The 21734-nt window shown below is 39.0% G+C and overlaps 1 protein-coding gene across 1 annotated transcript in view; it reads right to left on the bottom strand.

The window, feature by feature from the left end:
- Positions 1-4333: 4333 nt before the first annotated feature.
- Positions 4334-21734, bottom strand: part of LOC126481264 (ATP synthase mitochondrial F1 complex assembly factor 2) — a 37801-nt gene continuing 20400 nt past the window's right edge. The window contains exons 4-6 of the mRNA XM_050104885.1: positions 16570-16747; positions 4887-5002; positions 4334-4736 (exon numbers count right to left, since the gene is read on the bottom strand). Of these exons, the coding sequence (XP_049960842.1) occupies positions 4605-4736; positions 4887-5002; positions 16570-16747 (426 nt within the window). The 3' untranslated portion in view covers positions 4334-4604. The remainder of the gene's footprint in view (positions 4737-4886; positions 5003-16569; positions 16748-21734) is intronic.

Here is a 21734-nt window from a genome sequence, read left to right as displayed (position 1 = left end):
GTAGTAAAGGAGTTTTGCTATTTAGGGAGCAAAACAACAGATGATGGTAGAAGTAGAGAGGATATAAAATGTAGACTGGCAATTGCAAGGAAAGCGTTTCTGAAGAAGAAAAATTTGTTGACATCGATTATGGATTTAAGCGTCAGGAAGTCATTTCTGAAAGCATTTGTGTGGAGTGTAGCCATGTATGGAAGTGAAACATGGACGATAAATAGTTTAGACAAGAAGAGAATAGAAGCTTTCGAAATGAGGTGCTACAGAAGAATGCTGAAGATTAGATGGGTAGATCACATAACTAATGAGGAGGTATTGAATAGAATTGGGGAAAAGAGGAGCTTGTGGCGCAACTTGACTAGAAGAAGGGATCGATTGGTAGGACATGTTCTGAGACATCGAGGGATCACCAATTTAGTATTGGAGGGCAGCGTGGAGGGTAAAAATCGTAGAGGGAGACCAAGAGATGAATACACTAAGCAGATTCAGAAGGATGTAGGCTGCAGCAGGTACTGGGAGATGAAGAAGATTGCACAGGATAGAGTAGCATGGAGAGCTGCATCAAACCAGTCTCAGGACTGAAGACCACAACAACAACAACATCATTCATTCACCGATGTAAATATTTTCTACCAAATGTTTTCTCTTAACGACAACAATTTTACAGAAAGAAAATAAAGTAACCCACTGAAGATAGCAGAAAAATGCTGAAACATGTCTGGATAAAACAAAACTCCAAAGTGTCTCACTTAAGGCAGAATTCCTCACCCAAACTGATAGTTTTGACATAAGGAGGTCACTGCAGACTTGCGAATATGGTGAAAAGTTCTTCAGTTTTGTAATATTTAAACACAGCATTAAGCCCCTGGGTTTATTATATAAACTATGAATAACTGCAAAAGGTGTAGCCCACTGACTTTTAAATGGTATAGGGACTACAATCTGCTGACTTTTAAGATAATTTAATGCTTTCTCTAGGTAATCATGTAAAAAATAGGAATAGGCTGTTTATGTTAATATGTTTTAATAATATTCCGCGATTTAGTTGCTGGCACTACAAGCACAGTACCACAAATCTCAAGTTGGATGTGGGTTTGGTTGATGATAAACTGAAAATACTTTAGATTCCTGGGGCAATGTGACTTGTTTACAAAAACTGGTCCTATTACTATCCAATATCAACAGCATTCTTGCAAGAGACAGAAATGAGATGTTTGTTGGATCAAACTTACAGATGACATACATGGGTATCTACTGCTAGATTTTTAGTGACTGCTTTTAACATAATCACTGGCACAATTTGTTCAGGACATAATGTCCTAATTTTGGCCATACTCTGTCCCACATTGGTGGAAACATTTATTTACAGACAACATTTCCTGTTCCTCAAAAGTACTACACTTAGAAGTGTTCTGCTCTTTCTCAAGTACGACATTGTTCTGTTTTAAGTTTCTGTGAACACTTTTCCTTGACTGGAGAAGAGCAGATTATCATCTCAAACTACAGGGTGTGGCAGAACTGAGTAAAGCAGTTTTAAGGAGCAATAAAAAGTAAATCTGGATGTATAGAGGAAAAATGTTTTCATTTTCTAAATTAGTACAATACTATTTTACATTCATTTAGTTCTGAAAATAATGTCCTCAAGATGGCGGCCATTAGAATCAATATATTGTTGTAGATGATCCCTGAAGTTTCTAGCAGCTCTTGCACACATATCACTTCATCCATAATCCGCTCTTTTAGCTCTGGTAGACTGTGACGGTGGCTTTTGAAAACCTTTTCCTTCAGATGTCCCCAAAGAAAGTAATCAAATGCTCAAATCTGGTGACCACGCAGGCCACCCTCAGAGAGATGAGGTGTCCTGGAAACATTTCTCTCAAAACATCAAGTGAAATTCAAGATGTGTGAGCAGTAGCTCCATCCTGTTGGAACCACTAGTACTCCAGTCCATGTTCTTCAACAATCTCATCCATTCTGGGTTGCAGAAAATTTTGCAACATTGAAACATAATGTGTGAAATTCACTGTCATGGTCACTCCTTCCTCCTCAGAAACATAAGGGCCTACCATGCCAAATTGTGATATGGCACACCACACTGTCACTTCAGGAGAATGTTGTGGTCTTTCATGAATAATTCGGGGGTTACTTTTAGCCCAGCAGTGAAAGTTTTGCTTATTCACACACCCACTAAGATGAAAGTGTGCCTCGTCACTACTGAAGAAAGCTGCATTCAGAGGGATCTGAGCAAGCATTTGCTCACACAGAATTTGACAGTTGGCGTAGTCTGCTGGGCATAATTCTTCAGCAATCATTATTTAGAAAGGACGGAACTTCAAATCGCATTGCAGAATCCTTCTCAAATTGCAGTCTGAAATCCCCAGTGCAACAGCATGACATCAAGCAGAATGTTGTGGCTATTGTTGAACTGCTGTTCTCACCTGCTACACATTTTCTGGCATTCTGATGGATCTATGTCAGCCATGTGTATCTACTCCTAGTGTGCTACCAGTTTCCTTCAACTGCCAAACCCAGGACCAAATTGTGTTTGCATTAGAAACAATGTTGTTGAGTGGACTGTTGAACAGACACCAAAAATTCGTTGGGTAGCGATCACATATCTATTGTTTTCATAATAAGCATGAACGGCAAAACCATGATGTGCTCCGGTCCAGACCACGTTGGCTACTGAAATGGGGTCAACGACTGAACAAAGGCAGACCACGTGCAACTGCCTACTCCCCCGCAGCCCCAGCAGTAATCAACAGAAACTGCTTAGTCAGTTCTGCCGCACCCTGTACATTACCTGAACACAATTGTAAAAAAAATCACTGTTTTCACAACGAAAACTGCACTTCAAAGATACATCTTTATAGACAGCTGTCCATGCAGCATAACACTGAGAATATTTCCTATGATACTGAAAGAAAACAAGCACAGAAAAGACTTATGTTCTTAACTTAACAAGAACCTACAAATTTCATCAGATCCTATGGCTTCAGGTTCAACAATAGAACATACTTTTCTAAGAAAAGTTAACAACTTAGTATTTTCAACAATGTGTCACTGGAAATATTACAAGCCTTCTAATGGAGGAAAGCCACTCCTGAAAACAGTTCCAATATTTTTCTCCTGGTACAAACATCAGAAAAGGTGGTGGGCAGTTGCTGCAAGTGATAAGAAAGCAATTTCTGTATGGCATTCTACACATCCATCCTGCATCCCCACTGTCTCCATTGAGCTTGTTCCTATGCTTGGAGCTCCTACAGTTGCACAACTTGACTTGAGGACCTCTGGATCAATTTTGTTGAATGTGCAGTTGTCTCAATGCCCAGTTCAAGCACTTGTTGTTTGAATCCTTGTTTAACACTGTAGAACTGGCTAATTCTGTACCTGTATGGAACAGCTCACAGCATTTATTGATGAAGCACAATGACACAAATACTGCACCATACCATGCGTAAAACCAGTCCTGGCTGATGCATCCTGAGTAGGTGCCTAAAAAAGTGCAAACAAAGTTCAGAGTTGTCATCAAAGTTGAATTTTTGACCAGAGAGTAGCCCAAAGATCCAGAATCCATAATCTGAGAAAAATGCAACATTGCTGTGAAAAGTCAGCAGTGTTCCTGGCTTGGCAGTGATCTCTCTGCTCCGGCACTGTGGCGGCATTAAATGGTGGCCACACAGGTCAGCTGGGTAGCTTATGTGACATGCCACCAACACAATGCATGCTGCTGACAATGACTGCAGAGTCAATACATGCTACTGATGTCAGAGCAAGTCATTCTGGTTGTCATTTATCTGTAAGAATTGTCTTCAACAGTTCTTACTTACAGATAAATGACAACCAGAATGACTTGCTGTTTTCTCAATGGGGCACCAAATATGAAATTGACAGTGTCAACACATGGTTGCAGAAACAGTTATTCAAAAAAACTTTAAAAAAGTACTTATTAGGATGAGCATGTTGAGAAATCTAGGTATTTAAGTGAAACTTTTGTAGAAAAGTTCTGACAGAATGTAAATACTTTTGGATTAAAGGAGACCACTCATTGAAAAACAGAGAGGCTTTGAGTTGCTGACAGGCACTCAGAAAAAGAAAAAAAACTTGCTAGTTTTTGAAGTAATCCCTTTTTGGGCTAGAGTAGAAATGCACACACAAAACACATTCACATGAATGCTCACAATGTGCATATTAGTGCATTTTTTGTGTGTATTTGTACTCTAGTTCCGAAACTGAGTACTCCAAAAGCTAGCAAGTTTTCTTTCTTTATGTGTGTGCCTGCTGACAACAATGGTTCTGCTTTTTCATGAATAGTTAAGTAGAAAGTAATACAAGGAAATATTATACACTTCATTTATTTAATTATTCTCACTCATTATGGCATAATGGCCATGACGGCATTACTTATCACAGTCAGTGTCCACGCAGTACGCATTGGAGCAGTGAAATACATGACAAAAAAAAATTAGTTTCAAATTGAGTACAAAATTTAATACTTAATTTACGCATTTAAATTTACACAATAATTTCTTCAGCATGGAAAAACAGAAAAGAAAACCTCTAAAAACAGTTCAGAGAGGTGAACTGCCTGTAATCACTATATGCAAAATTCAAAGTCCTTTTGTACTGATGAATGCACTCGAAGAGTTTAAATGAATGAACAGCACGGCAGCAGCTAATCGAGCCTGTGTTTGTTGTTGGTTCAGGTCATGCGCCCATTCCACTCTTCCCCAGTGACCGGTCTAGGGGGGTATCAAATAAAATAATCACTAAAATTAATTACAAACTGGACACACATAATGCCAAATAGAAGGCAGAAATGAATGTAACATGAAACATTTCTATAATTTTTCGAGACACAATATACAAAAAAATTTACATCGTAATAATACCTGAAATTCTTCTTCCAATCTTGATAGTAAAACAGCTTTCTCTACAGAAATATAACGGTCAACACAGCACAATGTTAATATAAGTGACTTGACTGTTTCAACACCAAAAGCAAATCCTGCAAAAACAGTACATAAACAAAAATTATGATAAAGGAAAGCCAATAATTAGAAGTCAGATAAACAATACCACATGAAAATGAAAATCAGTCTTAAGTTATGTGCAACATTCCTCAAAATTTGGCTGGCTAAGACCAAATTTTCTGTAATTTTTATGATGTTACAATACCTTCCATCATCACATAAGCAAGATAATATCCACAATATCAGACAGGAAAGATCTGACTGACGGAAGACACAGCTATTTTAAACAACACTATTCTAAAGTGCAAGTTTTCAAGTTTTGCATGTGTTCACATACGCGGGTAACATTAAACACCATGCTATTCCTTCTCATGCATTTTAACATTCTCAGACACTTCCTGGCATCCTGCCAACAAGATGGTTGAGAAATTGCTAAGCAATCCTTTCCAACTCTTTCAAGGTGGCCTTCCTTGAAGTGATCAAGTGTGTGAGCACACATTGTACAATTTCTTCTTGTTTCAAGAATACTTAATTAGGTTTGTATCAATTGATACCACATATCATTTTGTTTAGTTCATACCTGCTTCATGAGGGAGGTGCTTCTGAGGTATGCATCATGTGCTCATGCATGATCATTTTGGAAGATGGCCCCACTACAAAAATGTTGACTGTTGGGGTGGACAACAGGCTGGAGAATTCTGTCCTTATATTACAAAGCCCTCAAATTACTCATCTTATAATGGCAATGAGAGGTGTCTGTTATCCCTACATAATACCGTTTCAAAACATGATTGACCATCTCAAGGAAAAGCCATGGTAATGCTTTTCTGAGCTGTGCATTGGTACTTTGGCCTTCTCTTCACTCTTCTATGTTGATCACCAGGCATCAGAAAGTCCTGTACTTGAGAACCTGAAGCCACTGATCCAGATTCTAGTCCAGAAAATTGTTGTGTACTGTCTGGGTTGAAATTTGCCTTCACATAGTTGTCTCTAAAAAGTACCTACTTACGGGACATGAGAGTCTTGCATAAACAGAAACACAAAAAATAATGTGAAATTGGCAATTTTTAACACCCAATGTGAAACTACTAGTTTTACAGAATGTCAAAGATATTTGGGTATTCCCCATGGAAATATTGTAAATCAGAGGCCTGCAGTTTACTAATATTGGTAGTGGATAGCTATTTAGTGTTGAAATTGGATCTCGACTTCTAGCTAAGGTATGCATATACCTTTAAAATGACAGTTCATTTTCCATGTAATGGCATGATGGGCTATATGTAGGGTCAGGAAAAAGTCAGTGTTATTTTATGGCCAAAATCGCTGCTATGTTTTGCACTTTTTGGTGTTATTTTCTGGCATGCTTTTCCTATTACCAGTTATCTATTTTTGTCTTATTTAACCATTTTTCAATGCTATGTTGAAAATCCCCCTTCCCCCATGAACCATAGACCTTGCTGTTGGTGGGGAGGCTTGCGTGCCTCAGAGATACAGATAGCCATACTGTAGGTGCAACCACAACGGAGGGATATCTGTTCAGAGGTCAGACGAACGTGTGGTTCCTGAAGAGGGGCGGCAGCCTTTGCAGTAGTTGCAGGGGCAACAGTCTGGATGATTGACTGATCTGGCCTTGTAACACTAACCAAAACGGCCTTGGTGTGCTGGTACTGCGAACAGCTGAAAGCAAGGGGAAACTACAGCTGTAATTTTTCGCGAGGGCATGCAGCTTTACTGTATGGATAAATGATGATGGCGTTCTCTTGCGTAAAATATTCCGGAGGTAAAACAGTCCCCCGTTCGGATCTCCGGGCGGGGACTAATCATGAGGATGTTGTTATCAGGAGAAAGAAAACTGGTGTTCTACGGATTGGAGTGTGGAATGTCAGATCCCTTAATCGGGTAGGTAGGCTAGAAAATTTAAAAAGGGAAATGGATAGGTTAAAGTTAGATATAGTGGGAATTAGTAATGTTCGGTGGCAGGAGGAACGAGACTTCTGGTCAGGTGAATACAGGGTTATAAATACAAAATCAAATAGGGGTAATGCAGGAGTAGGTTTAATAATGAATAAAAAATAGGTGTGCGGGTATAGTGAACGCCTTATTGTGGCCAAGATAGACATGAAGCCCACGCCTACTACAGTAGTACAAGTTTATATGCCAACTAGCTCTGCAGATGACAAAGAAATTGATGAAATGTATGATGCGATAAAAGAAATTATTCAGATAGTGAAGGGAGATGAAAATTTAATAGTAATGGGTGACTGGAATTTGAGAGTAGGAAAAGGGAGAGAAGGAAACGCAGTAGGTGAATATGGGTTGGGGCTAAGAAATGAAAGAGGAAGCCGCCTGGTAGAATTTTGCACAGAGCATAACTTAATCATAGCTAACACTTGGTTCAAGAATCATAAAAGAAGGTTGTATACATGGAAGAAGCCTGGAGATACTGACGGGTTTCAGATCGATTATATAATGGTAAGACAGAGATTTAGGACCCAGGTTTTAAATTGTAAGACAATTCCAGGGGCAGATGTGGACTTTGACCACAATCTATTGGTTATGAACTGTAGATTAAAACTGAAGAAACTGCAAAAAGGTGGGGATTTAAGGAGATGGGGCCTGGATAAACTGACAGAACCTGAGGTTGTACAGAGTTTCCGGGAGAGCATAAGAACGACTGACAGGAATGGGAGGAAGAAATACAGTAGAAGAAGAATGGGTAGCTTTGAGGGATGAAATAGTGAAGGCAGCAGAGGATCAAGTAGGTAAAAAAATGAGGGCTAATAGAAGTTCTTGGGTAACAGAAGAGATATTGAATTTAATTGATGAAAAGAGAAAATATACAAATGCAGTAAATGAAGCAGGCAAAAAGGAATACAAACGTCTCATAAATGAGATCGACAGGAAGCGCAAAATGGCTAAGCGGGGATAGCTAGAGGACAAATGTAAGGATGTACAGGCTTATCTCACTAGGGGTAAGGTAGATACTGCTTACAGGAAAATTAAAGAGACCTTTGAAGAAAAGAGAACCACTTGTATGAATATCAAGAGTTCAGATGGAAACCCAGTTCTAAGCAAAGAAGGGAAAGCAAAACGGTGGAAGGAGTATATAGAGGGTCTATACAAGGGCAATGTACTGGAGGGCAATATTATGGAAATGGAAGAGGATGTAGATGAAGATGAAATGGGAGATACGATACTGCGTGAAGAGTTTGACAGAGCACTGAAAGACCTAAGTCGAAACAAAGCCCCGGGAGTAGACAACATTCCATTAGAATTACTGACAGCCTTGGGAGAGCCAGTACTGACAAAACTCTACCATCTGGTGGGCAAAATGTATGAGACAGGAGAAATACCCTCAGACTTCAAGAAGAATATAATAATTCCAATTCCAAAGAAAGCAGGTGTTGACAGATGTGAAAACTACTGAACTATCAGTTTAATAAGTCACAGCTGTAAAATACTAATGAGAATTCTTTACAGATGAATGGAAAAACTGGTAGAAGCCAACCTCGGGGAAGATAAGTTTGGATTCCGTAGAAATATTGGAACACGTGAGACAATACTGACCCTATGACTTATCTTAGAAGCTAGATTAAGAAAAGGCAAATCTACATTTCTAGCATTTGTAGACTTAGAGAAAGCTTTTGACAATACTGACTGGTTTATTCTCTTTCAAATTCTGAATGTGGCAGGAGTAAAATACAGGGAGCAAAAGGCTATTTACAATTTGTGCACAAAGCAGATGGCAGTTATAAGAGTCGAGGGACATGAAAGGGAAGCAGTGGTTGGGAAGGGAGTGAGACAGGGTTGTAGCCTCTCCCCGATGTTATTCAATCTGTATATTGAGCAAGCAGTAAAGGAAACATTCGGAGTAATTATTAAAATCCATGGAGAAGAAATAAAAACTTTAATGTTCGCTGATGATGTTGTAATACTCTCGGAGACAGCAAAGGACTTGGAAGAGCAGTTGAACGCAATGGACAGTGTCTTGAAAGGAGGACATAAGATGAACATCAACAAAAGCAAAACAATGATAATGGAATGTAGTCGAATTAAGTTGGGTGATGCTGAGGGAATTAGATTAGGAAATGAGACACTTAAGTAGTAAAGGAGTTTTGCTATTTGGGGAGCAAAATAACTGATGATGGTCAAAGTAGAGAGGATATAAAATGCAGACTGGCAATGGCAAGAAAAGTGTTTCTGGAGAAGAGAAATTTGTTAACATCGAGTATAGATTTTAAGTCAGGAAGTAGTTTCTGAAAGTATTTGTATGGAGTGTAGCCATGTACGGAAGTGAAACATGGACGATAAATAGTTTGGACAAGAGGGGAATAAAAGCTTTCAAAATGTGGTGCTACAGAGGAATGCTGAAGATTAGATGGGTAGATCACATAACTAACGAGAAGGTATTGAATAGAATTGGGGAGAAGAGGAGTTTGTGGCACAACTTGATTAGATGAAGGGATCGGTTGGTAGGACATGTTCTGAAGCATCAAGGGATCACCAATTTAGTATTGGAGGGCAGCATGGAGGGTAAAAATCGTAGAGGGAGACCAAGAGATGAATACACTCAGCAGATTCAGAAGGATGTAAGGCTGCAGTACATACTGGGAGATAAAGCAGATTGCACAGGGTAGACTAGAATGGAGAGCTGCATCAAACCAGTCTCAGGACTAAAGACCATCATAACAACAACAACAACATGTTGAAAATGGAACTACTCCAAAGACAGGGAGGGGCAAACACGAGACAAGTGTAAAGAAAAATTATTTTAACAAAAAAATGTAACACAAATAATTATTTAAAAACAAATACCAAAGGTAAAAATGAAAATAACAATTTGTTGCAGATATTTTATCGATGAAATGTTTTGCGCATGTTCATATCGATCTTGAGCTGTGGCGACCACATAAGCTGGTCTCCGCAGCTCAAGAATGACCAGAAGATGCGCTAGAAGCGTGAAACACGTCATCAATAAAGTATCTGCAACAGAGACTATTATTTATATATAAAAACAAAGATGAGGTGACTTACCGAACGAAAGCGCTGGCAGGTCGATAGACACACAAACAAACACACATATATACACACATGGTAGTTTTCGTGTGTGTTTGTTTGTGTTTGTTTGTTTGTGTGTCTATCGACCTGCCAGCGCTTTCGTTCGGTAAGTCACCTCATCTTTGTTTTTATATATAATTTTTCCCACGTGGAATGTTTCCCTCTATTATATAGAGACTATTATTTCAATTTTTAACATTTGCATACTATTGCTGTGCTTGGTCAGAATGGTGTGGAGTGATACATATATTTTAAATACTGCGGAAAAAAATTATTTATTAATGATGTATCCAGCAGATTAAAAAATATACAGAACTCTCCTTTTTCAGGTCCACAATCTATAAGGGGCATTCAAACGAAACCCAATCACTAGTGTAAAGTAACGGTAACAATTTTATCAACTCAAAAATGTAGTTATACACAGTACATATTCCCACAAAGTCACCAAAACTGATGGCACATTTATACCGTTGCAACACTAGCTGGTAGATTCCATCCTTGAAGAAGCTAGTAGGCTGCTGTCGAGCCCAGGCCTGGATCCAGTCACACACTTCATCATCCATTGCAAATTGATGTCCATCAATAGCTTGTTTAGAGGTCCAAACACATGAAAGTCACACAGTGAAAGGTTGGGACTGTACGGTGGGTGTTCCACCGAAACTCCTGCAATGTCATCTTCACCCCATTGGCCATGTGTGGGTGGGTATTATAATGCAGGAGGATAACGCCATTGGACAACATGCCTTGGCATTTCGATTTGATGGCTCGTCTAAAGGTCTGTAAAGTAGCTTGATAACTCTGGGCATTGATGGTAGTTCCCTGTTCCAGAAACTCGACAAGCAGTGGGCCCTTGTGGTCAAAAAAAAGGAGGACATCATGACCTTACCAGAACTGGTGTGCATGGCCTTTGATTTCTTTGGAGGTGGTGAAGTCGCATGTTTCCACTGCTTGCTCTGATGCTTGCTTTCCGATTCAAAATGGTGACACCATGTTTCGTCACCTGTGACAATACCCGACAAACTGTATTCCTCCTCATGGTAACATTGCAGAGGACTCAAAGACAGCGCCAATCAAGTTTGCGCTGTTCAGCAGTCAGTTTGTGGGGAACTCACTGCGCACAGATTTTTCGAAAGTTCAAGTGTTGATGCATTATGGTGTGGGTGGTGCTCACGCTAATAGCCAATAACCGATGGATCTCATCCATGGTGATTCTGCTGTTGTCCAAGACTAAAGCATTCACTTCCACAACCATTTCTGGTGTGATGACACAATGAGCCTGTCCACAACGAGCATTGTCTTCTAGTGACTTGCGCCCCTCAGGGAATCTTTTTGCACCATTCCACCCAACACTTTAACAACTGAGACTGTACTCACTGTACACAGCCTTCATCCATTGATACATTTCACGGCCTCCAACTTCCTCCACTGCCAAAAATCAAATCACTCCTCGTTGTTCCTGCTTACTCACCTGTACGTTCGGTAGTGGACAATAACTTGAGTGACCACATTCTCTTCAGCGTGAAACTACACTGGCACTATGCAACACCAAATATTGTGCATGTGTCAGTCTCTCTACCAATAGATGGCACCACCATAACCGCAGTTACGTGGTGCCACCCTACGTGTAAGGCAAAGGTAGACACACTGACCAGGTTTCATTTGAATGAACCTCATATTTTTGACACTCGACAATTTTTCTCACCAACTTAAATATTTATATTAAATGATTGAAATTTCTTACAGAATGGCAATAATGAATCTTCTGATACATGAAACCGGTCATCAATTAAACAAAAGTAACTGAATTTTGCAACTTTGGCCGTTTCCTACATCAAACTGCCATCATTAGATTTACAACACTTCTATGAGGTCACAGAGAAATTTTTTTGAGAAATGTCGATTTTGCATTACTTTCTTAAAAACCGCTGAATTCGCATTACTTCCTTAAAACTACCAAATTCGCGTTATTCGTCGAGTTATCGTTTAAAAGATTTTTTTTCTGTTCCTAACTGTATGTGACAACACATGAAAATACCATACTTCCAACAAACCATTCAAGTAACGCACATATTTGCTGACATCACATTTCTTGACATTTTTCATGGCAAACAGTAACAAAAATGAGATGTTTTGGAGAGATCTTCATTGTGAAGCATCAGACAAACTGCAGTTTTTCAGCACACAAAAACCACTAAATATGGCACTTCGCTTCACAAATGTGTAAATCAACTTTATGCCTGCTCAGTCTGCTTCTGTCAGCCAATCCCAGAACAGGATAAGTGACTTCATACAAACATTACTCTCACAGCATACAATACAAGAAAGAATTTAAATCACAGAATGACTATGTCTATCACCATAGGGTGACTCAGAGTCCAACATGCAATTTTTTTGTTATATATTTTAACCTCAGGTCACTCCATTTTTATTATTACATTGTCATCAGTTGAAACTGCTAACAGAGATTACAGCATAACAGGTGTACAACAAAGTGTAGGGCTATAGATAGGAAGAAGCTGAATGAAATGCATTTTTTTGACTTTTAAACAAAGTAAAAATTTAGTTCCCTCACTAACTATGCACAGAGACAAATGCCAACAAGTGATCAAGAGACAAACAGATCTAAATCCCCACTCTAAGCGAAATGAAGTAATGTGGAGGGGGAAAAAAGACACTCCTAGGTGCTACCACCAATTTTTAATGCAATTTACAACATATATTGCAAAATTCCCAGCCGCCTCAGGCGTTAGTGTTCCAGGATCCCACTAACATAACCTCAGTGAAAATGTCACTCATCACTATTAACTACAGAAATAATGGTTGCAGTGGTAAACAAACAAATACACACACACACACACACACACACACACACACACACACACACAGTAACAATCTTCAAATCTCTACAAAAATCGAGAAGTCCACTTGACAATAAAGTAATTCAATGTCCACAGAATCCTGCTCACATATCACCCCAAATAACAGATCCATCCATTACATCACGGCTGTCACTCTACGCCTGAGAGAATACCTTTGTGAACTTTTACAATTAATCATAGCACCTACTTTATAGGCATGCTACAAATACACCATAACCAGAACCACACTCAAATAGCTTTAGTTTGATCAGTGAAGTCAAACAATACTTCTTCGATCCACAATTCATAATCCTCACGAAACTTGTAACTGCATTACACGTACAAAACAAAGCCACTCTCAGCCAATTGAAAAATGTGTCACTACAATAATCCCACAAAATAAATCAAGGAGTACAATAAAATTATTTTCAATCTTTGATGTCTAGTCCTATACTTGTTACTGCAATCTTTCACTGAAGTACAGACACTTTCTGTCATACTTCTAAAATGGCAGAAACTTCCCACCTACACAACAAATCTATGTGCCATTTGATTAATTAATATCGATAGCGAACTGCATCATCTCAAGTTAGCAAACAAATAGGAACTAAATGTCTGGTCCTTCTGATCCTCTACATACAAATTTTAGTTCCTCTTGTCTCTCACTGCTCCCGAACAGTAACTGCACTTTCCTCGGGCATGAAATCACAGCTCAATCATTTCGTAGTCAAAATTATGACAACACCACCATTATTCCTCAATAGTCATCAATGAGTAACATGTAGCTGTCAGTCATTTTCCTAGTGGCCAGCTGGTGCATTATGGCCTCTGGCTCCAGCACTCTGCTATTGTCTCTGGGCTGACAGATGATGTTTGCCGCCACCTCCTGAACATGCTGTACAAAGTACTCGACTGTCTGCACAGATACACAAGAGACACATTACATACAGAGTGGTACTAGTCTTTGTGTGTTCCTTTCCCCATATTTTATTTGTCTCATGCTGTTTCAATAGAGTGAAACAAACCCTAAAAGATTACATCACCAAAACATGCGAAATCATTCTGTCCCAGCACAATACATAACATCATGCATATATGTTTCTGGCAATACCACAGAACACTGAGAAAGTTAATTTCAGTATTTATTAAACATTATTTTTCTGTTTTGTGAATGAAGTTTATTGTAACAGACTGATCGGTAGCATAGCCTGGGGGCTAACTTAAGTCGAAAGATAATGACTTGGTTGTAAGTTGACAGATGTAGCATAACCACTTTTTTTTTCCGCCCCCCAATCATTGAAATGATATTTACATCTACATCTACTTCAATACTCTGCAAATCACCAAGAGGTGCATGGCAGAGGGTATGTACCATTGTACCATTTATTAGGGTTTCTTTCTATTCCATTCACGTAAGGAGCGAGGGAAGAATGATTGTTTGAATGCCTATGTGCATGCAGTAATAATTCTTATCTTATCCTCAGAATCACTAGGTGAGCAACGCATAGAGGGTTGTAGTACATTTCTAGAGTAATCATTTAAAGCCGGTTCTTGAAACTTTGTTAACAGACTTTCTCAGCATAGTTTACGTCTATCTTCAAGAATCTTCCAGTTTGGTTCTTTCAGTATCTCTGTGACACTGTCCCCTGGATTAAACAAACCAATGACCATTCATGCTGCCCTTTTCTGTACACGTTCAGTGTCCATTGTTAGTCCTATCTGGTACAGATCCCACACACTTCACCAATATTCTAGAAACGGTTGCACGAGTGATTTGTAAGCAATCTCCTTTGTAGAGGATTCCACTCCCACAGTATCAATAAACTGAAGTCTACCACCGGCTTTACCCACGAGTGAACCTATGTGATCAATCCAGTTCATGTCTCTACAAAGTATTACACACAGGCACAGGTCACACAGGATACAGTGGCTAATGCGTAGTGACCAGTTTTCATGCAAAGCACTGGGCAAGTTCATTCGTTTGTTCAGAAGAGGAGGCCGGCAAGCGTTTTCCATCTTTGGGCCGGTCAGTGACAACAGAATCAACGCGCACATCCTGTAATCTTTCTCAAACGATTTTACAGAAACTATTCAGCAAAATAAATCATTTGTGCTTTACTTGTTGCTTTATATGGCAGTTTCATTCTGATATGCCCACCATTTCGTTAATGGTCATAGTTATTGTGATGTTTATGAGGAAGTAAGACACTGTGCAAAATTTGAGAAAGTTTGCAATGAAAAACAGGGGCGCTATGATTTTGCATTTGGTGAATATTATATAATGCGTTGTTGTGTATGAAATATAGTTAACATATTGAATTTTTCTTTAGACTTGGGGTCTCTATCTATCAACAATCTTGATAAAATTGATCTGACATAGTGTACGCATTTGCGATCACACTGCACCAGTGATAAAGCAAGAGTGAAATATTCACGACGTTCCTCATATTTCATAAACAGTTTGAGATATTGGAATGAGATTTTGGCAAATGATAACACACAAAGAGTATTTTGCCGTACGGTTATTATGAAAAACTTTATTTACCATGTTATTCCAATAACCACGGACTTTTTTGGTGAAAATTTTTAAGGGCCATCAATAGTTGGCAAAATGAGAAATGCTATGGGTTTTGAACACCAAAAGTGAAGTCATTACACATTTATTTTTCCATAAGATGCTGACCTTAATTTCCCTCAGTTCCTCACTTGATAAACCACTGTTTCAGAGTTCTCTGACAACTGAGTCTACACAACATGCTCATGAGGTGAGGATGTGTAAACTCCACTGAGTTTTGGCAAAAGAAGCAGATTCTAACATGGCAACAAGAGAAATGTGTAGGTTTTATTCAAAATTCCCCACTCGTGACACTTCCCTGAAAGTTACAAATGGTTAACAAACCAGGCAAAAATAAACTGCTGCATTTTCGGCAGAATTCTTTGTAGATATTAACCAAAGAAGAGCTGACAGATTTTTTTGAATGGTCACTATGCAAGTGTAGGTGTGAAGGGCCCCCACTTAATATTTACCAAAAATGTGTCTGTAGGCTTTAGTTTAGAACGGCACTTTCCCTCCAGTGCTCGGCATTTTCCCTACAGTATCTGCCCGCAGCCGCTACACTACCGATCTCCTGACGCGTGTCCTTCCGTCTGTGCATCTACTGGCCATGGCATTCTGCGTGGACTATGTTTGTATCAGCTGGCTGATTCCAACAATAACTCATTGATATTATAGTCATGGGATACTTTTTTTTTTAAGTGCAAAATTTTACATTTTTGAACAAGAATAAAGGAACAGTATGAGATGATACTATTTTAACTGTTATTCTGGTCACTGGAGCCTTCTGAAATTCATTAACTCACAAATCTTCGCGTCACTCAAAATGTCTTTTAAAAGTTTTCTTTACTGCTCATATTAGATAACTACTAAGGATCAAAAGTAATAATTCTGGAGAAATGAAACTCAGTATCTGCCCTACATGTATTAACACTGTTTGTCAAAACAAAGGAGGAGAATGTACATGAATAATGAGTTCCAAAAAGTCAAACTGAAACCACTTCAGTGTGACTCAGAAGTTACAAAATCAACATTCATATGATAGAACAACAACAAATAACCACTAGTTGCTTGTTAGCAAGAGAATAAACTATTTCTATATTAAATTTACATTAACACTTCTCCCACATACCATGTACAGCCCACATATTGTACGACAGAAGATGAGAGATAATTTTTTGTTTTGATTTGAGGCTAACTGTGGGGCCAGTTATATCCTTTGATTCTTCTACCTCAACATCATAACGCTGACGAAACCACTTCAGGATTGGTCCCCATTCTTGTTCTTGCAATGCACATAGTTCTTCTTCCTGAAAGTTAGCATTACTATTTACAGTCACAACATCATGCTTTTTTTTTACTTTAACATTTATTTATAAACTTTCTTCTGAAAAGATTTTGTTCCTTGTATTTATATATGTGCCAACCTACAGTAATTTCTCGTAAGTGCACTAATCACCACATCCCTTCTGATGACAGCATGGAAGTTGTATCATATGACTCTAAACATGAAAGAAGTGAATTATGGCATTCAGGAGGAGAAAGAGAGGAGAGAGGCCGGGCATGAGGCAGAGAGAGTGGGGGAGAGTGGGAGGCAGAGAGGGGGGAGGAGGGGAGGAGGGTAGGAGGAAGAGAAAGGAGGAGGGCTGGTGGGCAGGAGGTGGAGAAAGGAGGGGGGCTGGTGGTTGTAAGCGAAAGGGGGAGGGTGGGCAGGCGCACGTGCAGCAGAGAGAGGGTGAGGGTGGGCGAAGGCGGAGGGCAGGTGGGTGGGAGGCAGAGAGAGGGGAAGGGTGGACGGAGAGAAGGAGCAGGAAGAGAAAGACACTGGCCACTGTGTTGATGAGACAAATGGAGTTCAACTTTTTGGCTCTGCAGTTTCTTCACCCTCTGCTCTCTTAAAGATGACTGCCTTGTACACTTCTATGCTGCCAGTATTCTATACAGATTACATACAAAGGTCATCATTATCATCATCAGCAGCAGCAGCAGCAGCAGCAGCAGCACCAGGGAGAAGCTTTTCAAGGAGAAACTCCACTGCACTGCACTGATACATAAATTTTACTATGAAATTTTACTTGATCTGTCGGATGTTGGTAACTTCCTGTCACAATATTTCAGCACAGTCTTCCGGCATACAGGTGAAAGAACATGGAGCTCACCTACTCAAGACCCCATTGGTGCATGTGTTACAATACACACACTTCTGCTGTAAATTTATGCATTGTTCTGAGCACCCTCATTGGTGGAAGCTCACTTTATGAATATCAAATCAATTTTCTTCATTTAATAAAATCACACAACAAGAATGACGACACAGAGTCATTACCTTCATTACTGTTGTTACGCTGATAAACCAAGCTCACACCGTAGAGGATGCTGACACCCAAATCTCCAATGTCAGACACTAAGTACAGTACCAAAAGTTGTATGTTGATAGAGTATCAACCAAAATTCTGATTTAGTTTGTATTACAGGTATGTGCTATCGCCCAGTGTGCAAACTTTAATTCAAAGTAACACCAGAACAACAGAGCACAGGAAAGGCATATCTGTGAGTAATTAATACATATGGCTTCCATGGATGAGTTGGTAGAGCATTAGGTCGTCTGACCAATGGTCCTGGGTTCAAACCCCAATGATGACGTTTGTTTTACTGTATTATGTGCGAAAGTGTTGTATGGGACAACATGTTTATGGCATGTAAAAGGGCTTTTTGGAGTTTACAGCAATGTCCTCTTGGCAGTTTCCATTCACTTTATTTCTTTCAAAGTAGTAAAACTATAGACTACACTTGTAGTTTCACAGAATATACAATTAGAACAGAAAAATTAAGAAACATTTGCATCACACGTGTGGGAGTAGTACTTGTAGTAATAATAATAATAAAATATTAACAATAATAAACAAAATAATAAGGTTAATAATAACTACACAATGTTAAAAAATTAATGCAAACAAGAACACCCCCCCCCCTCCCCCCACAGACAAACACACAGTGTCATTCATTCAGGAATGAAGACTTTGCAATAATGGTTGCATATGATGAAGTGTGTGAAGCAAATTACTTTCATACACAAAGCACATTTGATGAATCCCACGCTTGTGCATCCACCCTGTAGATTGCAGAATGAAAGCTTGTGTTTGAAACAGAGCTTTGTTGAAGTTTCACAGGGTCTGGGTCCATCAACGAGTTCAGCCATTATCCAACCATGATGGTGAGAATTACAGAAACATGGAGAACAGAAATGATTGTATATGAGGGACTGCAACTTAAGAAGACTATCCTGTTGTTGCGCTGGTGTCTTCTGAACAATCTCAAGCAGCGTCGGGCATTTTACGAATCAGATGCTTGTACATTCTAAACAAATGAAGAGCAAGGGGTCGACAAATGGAGGTTGTGTTTGCTGGAATTATGTGAATTGTGATTTTGTCATGTGGCGGGTCATTTTGTACATGCAGGTCATGAAGAACACTAGTGTCTTTGTGGGGCCCGTAAGAATCCAGTATTGGCATAAGTTTCTCTCCAATGATTTGTTCCGCTACTGCTTCTGGTAGAAATGTCCTGAACAGTTCTTTGGTCATTTTGCCAGAGGAGTGAGGGTGGATGATTAAATCTGGTGCTAGGAACATGGACGGATGTGTATGAGTATTCAAAGAACGAGGCTCTTGAAGGACAACAAACAGCTTTGGAGGAACAATGGAATAATGTGTACTGTACAACCCTTACAATATTTTTAGAACCTCTAGTTGGAAGAGTGCAGCCCACAGACATCTCCTTGTTGAATCCACTATTGTTGGCATTTTTTATATTTGTGTCTATGTAGGCTGTCGTGAGTACACAAGCTGCTTGTTGCCAGTCCTCTACTGTATTCTAGATGTAATTTCTGTTGTTGTACATTTTCACTGTAACAAAAGATTTGACTTATGCTTCCAGTGCAAGACTCAACTAACACTGGCATCAATTCTTGGGAAATTTAACTATATCACTTTTGTTTTCACCCACAATTTGATGTCTACATCATTAACAAATCAACATTTCTGGAGGCGGTGTTTGAAGATCTCCATCCCATGCATTGTAATATGCTTGTACTTCTGCTTCGACGATATTAACTTCCCACTTTCCCACTGCCGTTTACATTCCTACAACATACACCATGCAAGACATTAGCACAAAATCTGTTTTTCATTGCAGACATTGTGCGATGTGCTAAATGTTTGCATTGGTTTTGGCTGCTTTCTGGCATTAAGTCAGTATCTGAGCATTTAGATTTTCTCGTTTTTTTTTTTTTTTTTTTTTTTTTTTTTGAGCGAAACACTGCCCTTTTCTCCTTCTGTGGTATCTCATCACTTACATTGCTTGAGAACCCAGGTGTGCACTCATCGACATCTAATGTTTCCTCTTCTGTGATATTCAACACATTCCACTGATCAATTATGTCCAGTAGGAATGCAGCACACTTTCTCTCATCTTTAGTTATCTCGGTTGTCGTACACACATAATAATTGCTAATAATAATAATTACTACTACTACTACTACTACTACTACTACTACTACTACTTCCACACACGTGATGCAATTGTTTCTTTATTCTATTGTACCATGGTTTGTTTATTCTGTGAAACTACAAATGCACTAACTGCTTCATCACGAGTGGTGTCTGTTCTTTTGCACACGTCCAACAGAACACCACACCTATCTATACAAATGTACTCTATAGGTTTGCTACTTTCAGCTAACGAAGCGAAAGCAGACTGCCAAAAGAACATTTCTACAAACTTTAAAAAGTCTTTTTACATGTCATGAAAATGTCCTTCCATATAACAGTACCAAGTGTAAACAGTTAAAAAAATTGTCATCAGTAGGGTTTGAATGCGGAATCTTTGGTACAACATTCTTATGCTCTACCAACTCACCCACGTAAGTCACGCATATTAATTCCTCACAGAAATGTCTTTCCTGTGTTCTATAATTCTGGTGTTACTTTCAATTAATGTTTATACCCATTCTTCTGGATGACAACACATAGTATAGGCTAAATTGGAGTTTTGGTACATACTCTATTGACATACAATGTTTGGTACTGATCTGGAGGTTTGGGTGTGGAAGCTATTCACAGATTTACTGTACAAACAAGTGCACTGAAGTAATGATTGCACACCAACATTCACTTACAGCTCATAATGAATGTTTTAAATCGGAGAGCTCAGTGTACAGCTGAAGTTGGCTAGAAAACTGTGCGAGAAAATGTTGTGGCAGGAAGTTACTTATAACCAGAGTTATGCCCAAAATTTTATGACATAATGTATATGCCAGGAAAGTTTTAAATCTCACACATACATACTGTGCAAGAATATAATTTTACTAAACACTGTGATAGTAAAAGACACTTGCCAATATCAGCTAATGTTTAAGATGGTAGCAAACTAATCATAGATATACTTTGCTTTGGCTTTATCTAACTAAGCAAATGAACATACACTCTGTGTTCAGCAGATCTGATGTTACATAGTGGGTGCTACCAAGAGGGTTTGTCAAGAGGACAGCCTGTAGCGTAGCTCAGCAACAGGTAATATCACTATTAATAATTTTTTGTCTACATGAAAGGTGACCAATCACTGAAAACTGTTACAATGAAAATATTTTTAAGTACAATGACCAGATAAAACTAGTGTTATGAAAAGCAGATGCCAGATTAAAATGCACTTCAAAAATTTTAAGGCAAGCTTACAAATGGCTTGCTCAATTAAGTTTTGACCACTGCTTGGCAGTCTGTGCATTAATACAGCAGATACAGATTATCTAAAGAAGAGCAGTGCACCTTGCAACAGGTCTGTTGAGTGCTGGTGAGAGCAAAGTGAAGATGCTCTTTCAATGCTATTGAAAGCTGCTACTAGAGAAACATTTTTATCAGACAGGTTTATTGTTGAAATTCTGAGTGTACATATCAATAATCTCTCAGAGTGACAATGGCAGTAAAAGCAGAGAAGTCTTTTTTCACATGCAGGATTACCGTCACCCAAGCTCCTGCACATTTTTCTACGAATGGAAACAGAAAATGAGAAAAGAAATGAGGTGCAAGAAATACCCATAAGCAAACACTATATGGTGACTTGTGGAGTGTAGTAGATATGGTTGATTCTTGTCCACTTCTTAACATTCCTCCCCCCCCCCCCCCCCCAAAACACCTCTCTGTTTCTCAAGGATGTAAAGATAATTTCTTCTCGGTTTAATTTACAACAAAATAGTGTCACAGAGATGTTCTGTAACTACAGATGGAACATTCTTATGCAGTAAGT

This window comes from Schistocerca serialis, chromosome 5 (assembly GCF_023864345.2).
Source record: "Schistocerca serialis cubense isolate TAMUIC-IGC-003099 chromosome 5, iqSchSeri2.2, whole genome shotgun sequence".
Taxonomy (NCBI): Eukaryota; Metazoa; Arthropoda; class Insecta; order Orthoptera; family Acrididae; genus Schistocerca; species Schistocerca serialis.
The sequence above is the reverse complement of the archived record's forward strand: the minus strand, read 5'-3'. Positions and strand labels throughout refer to the sequence as shown.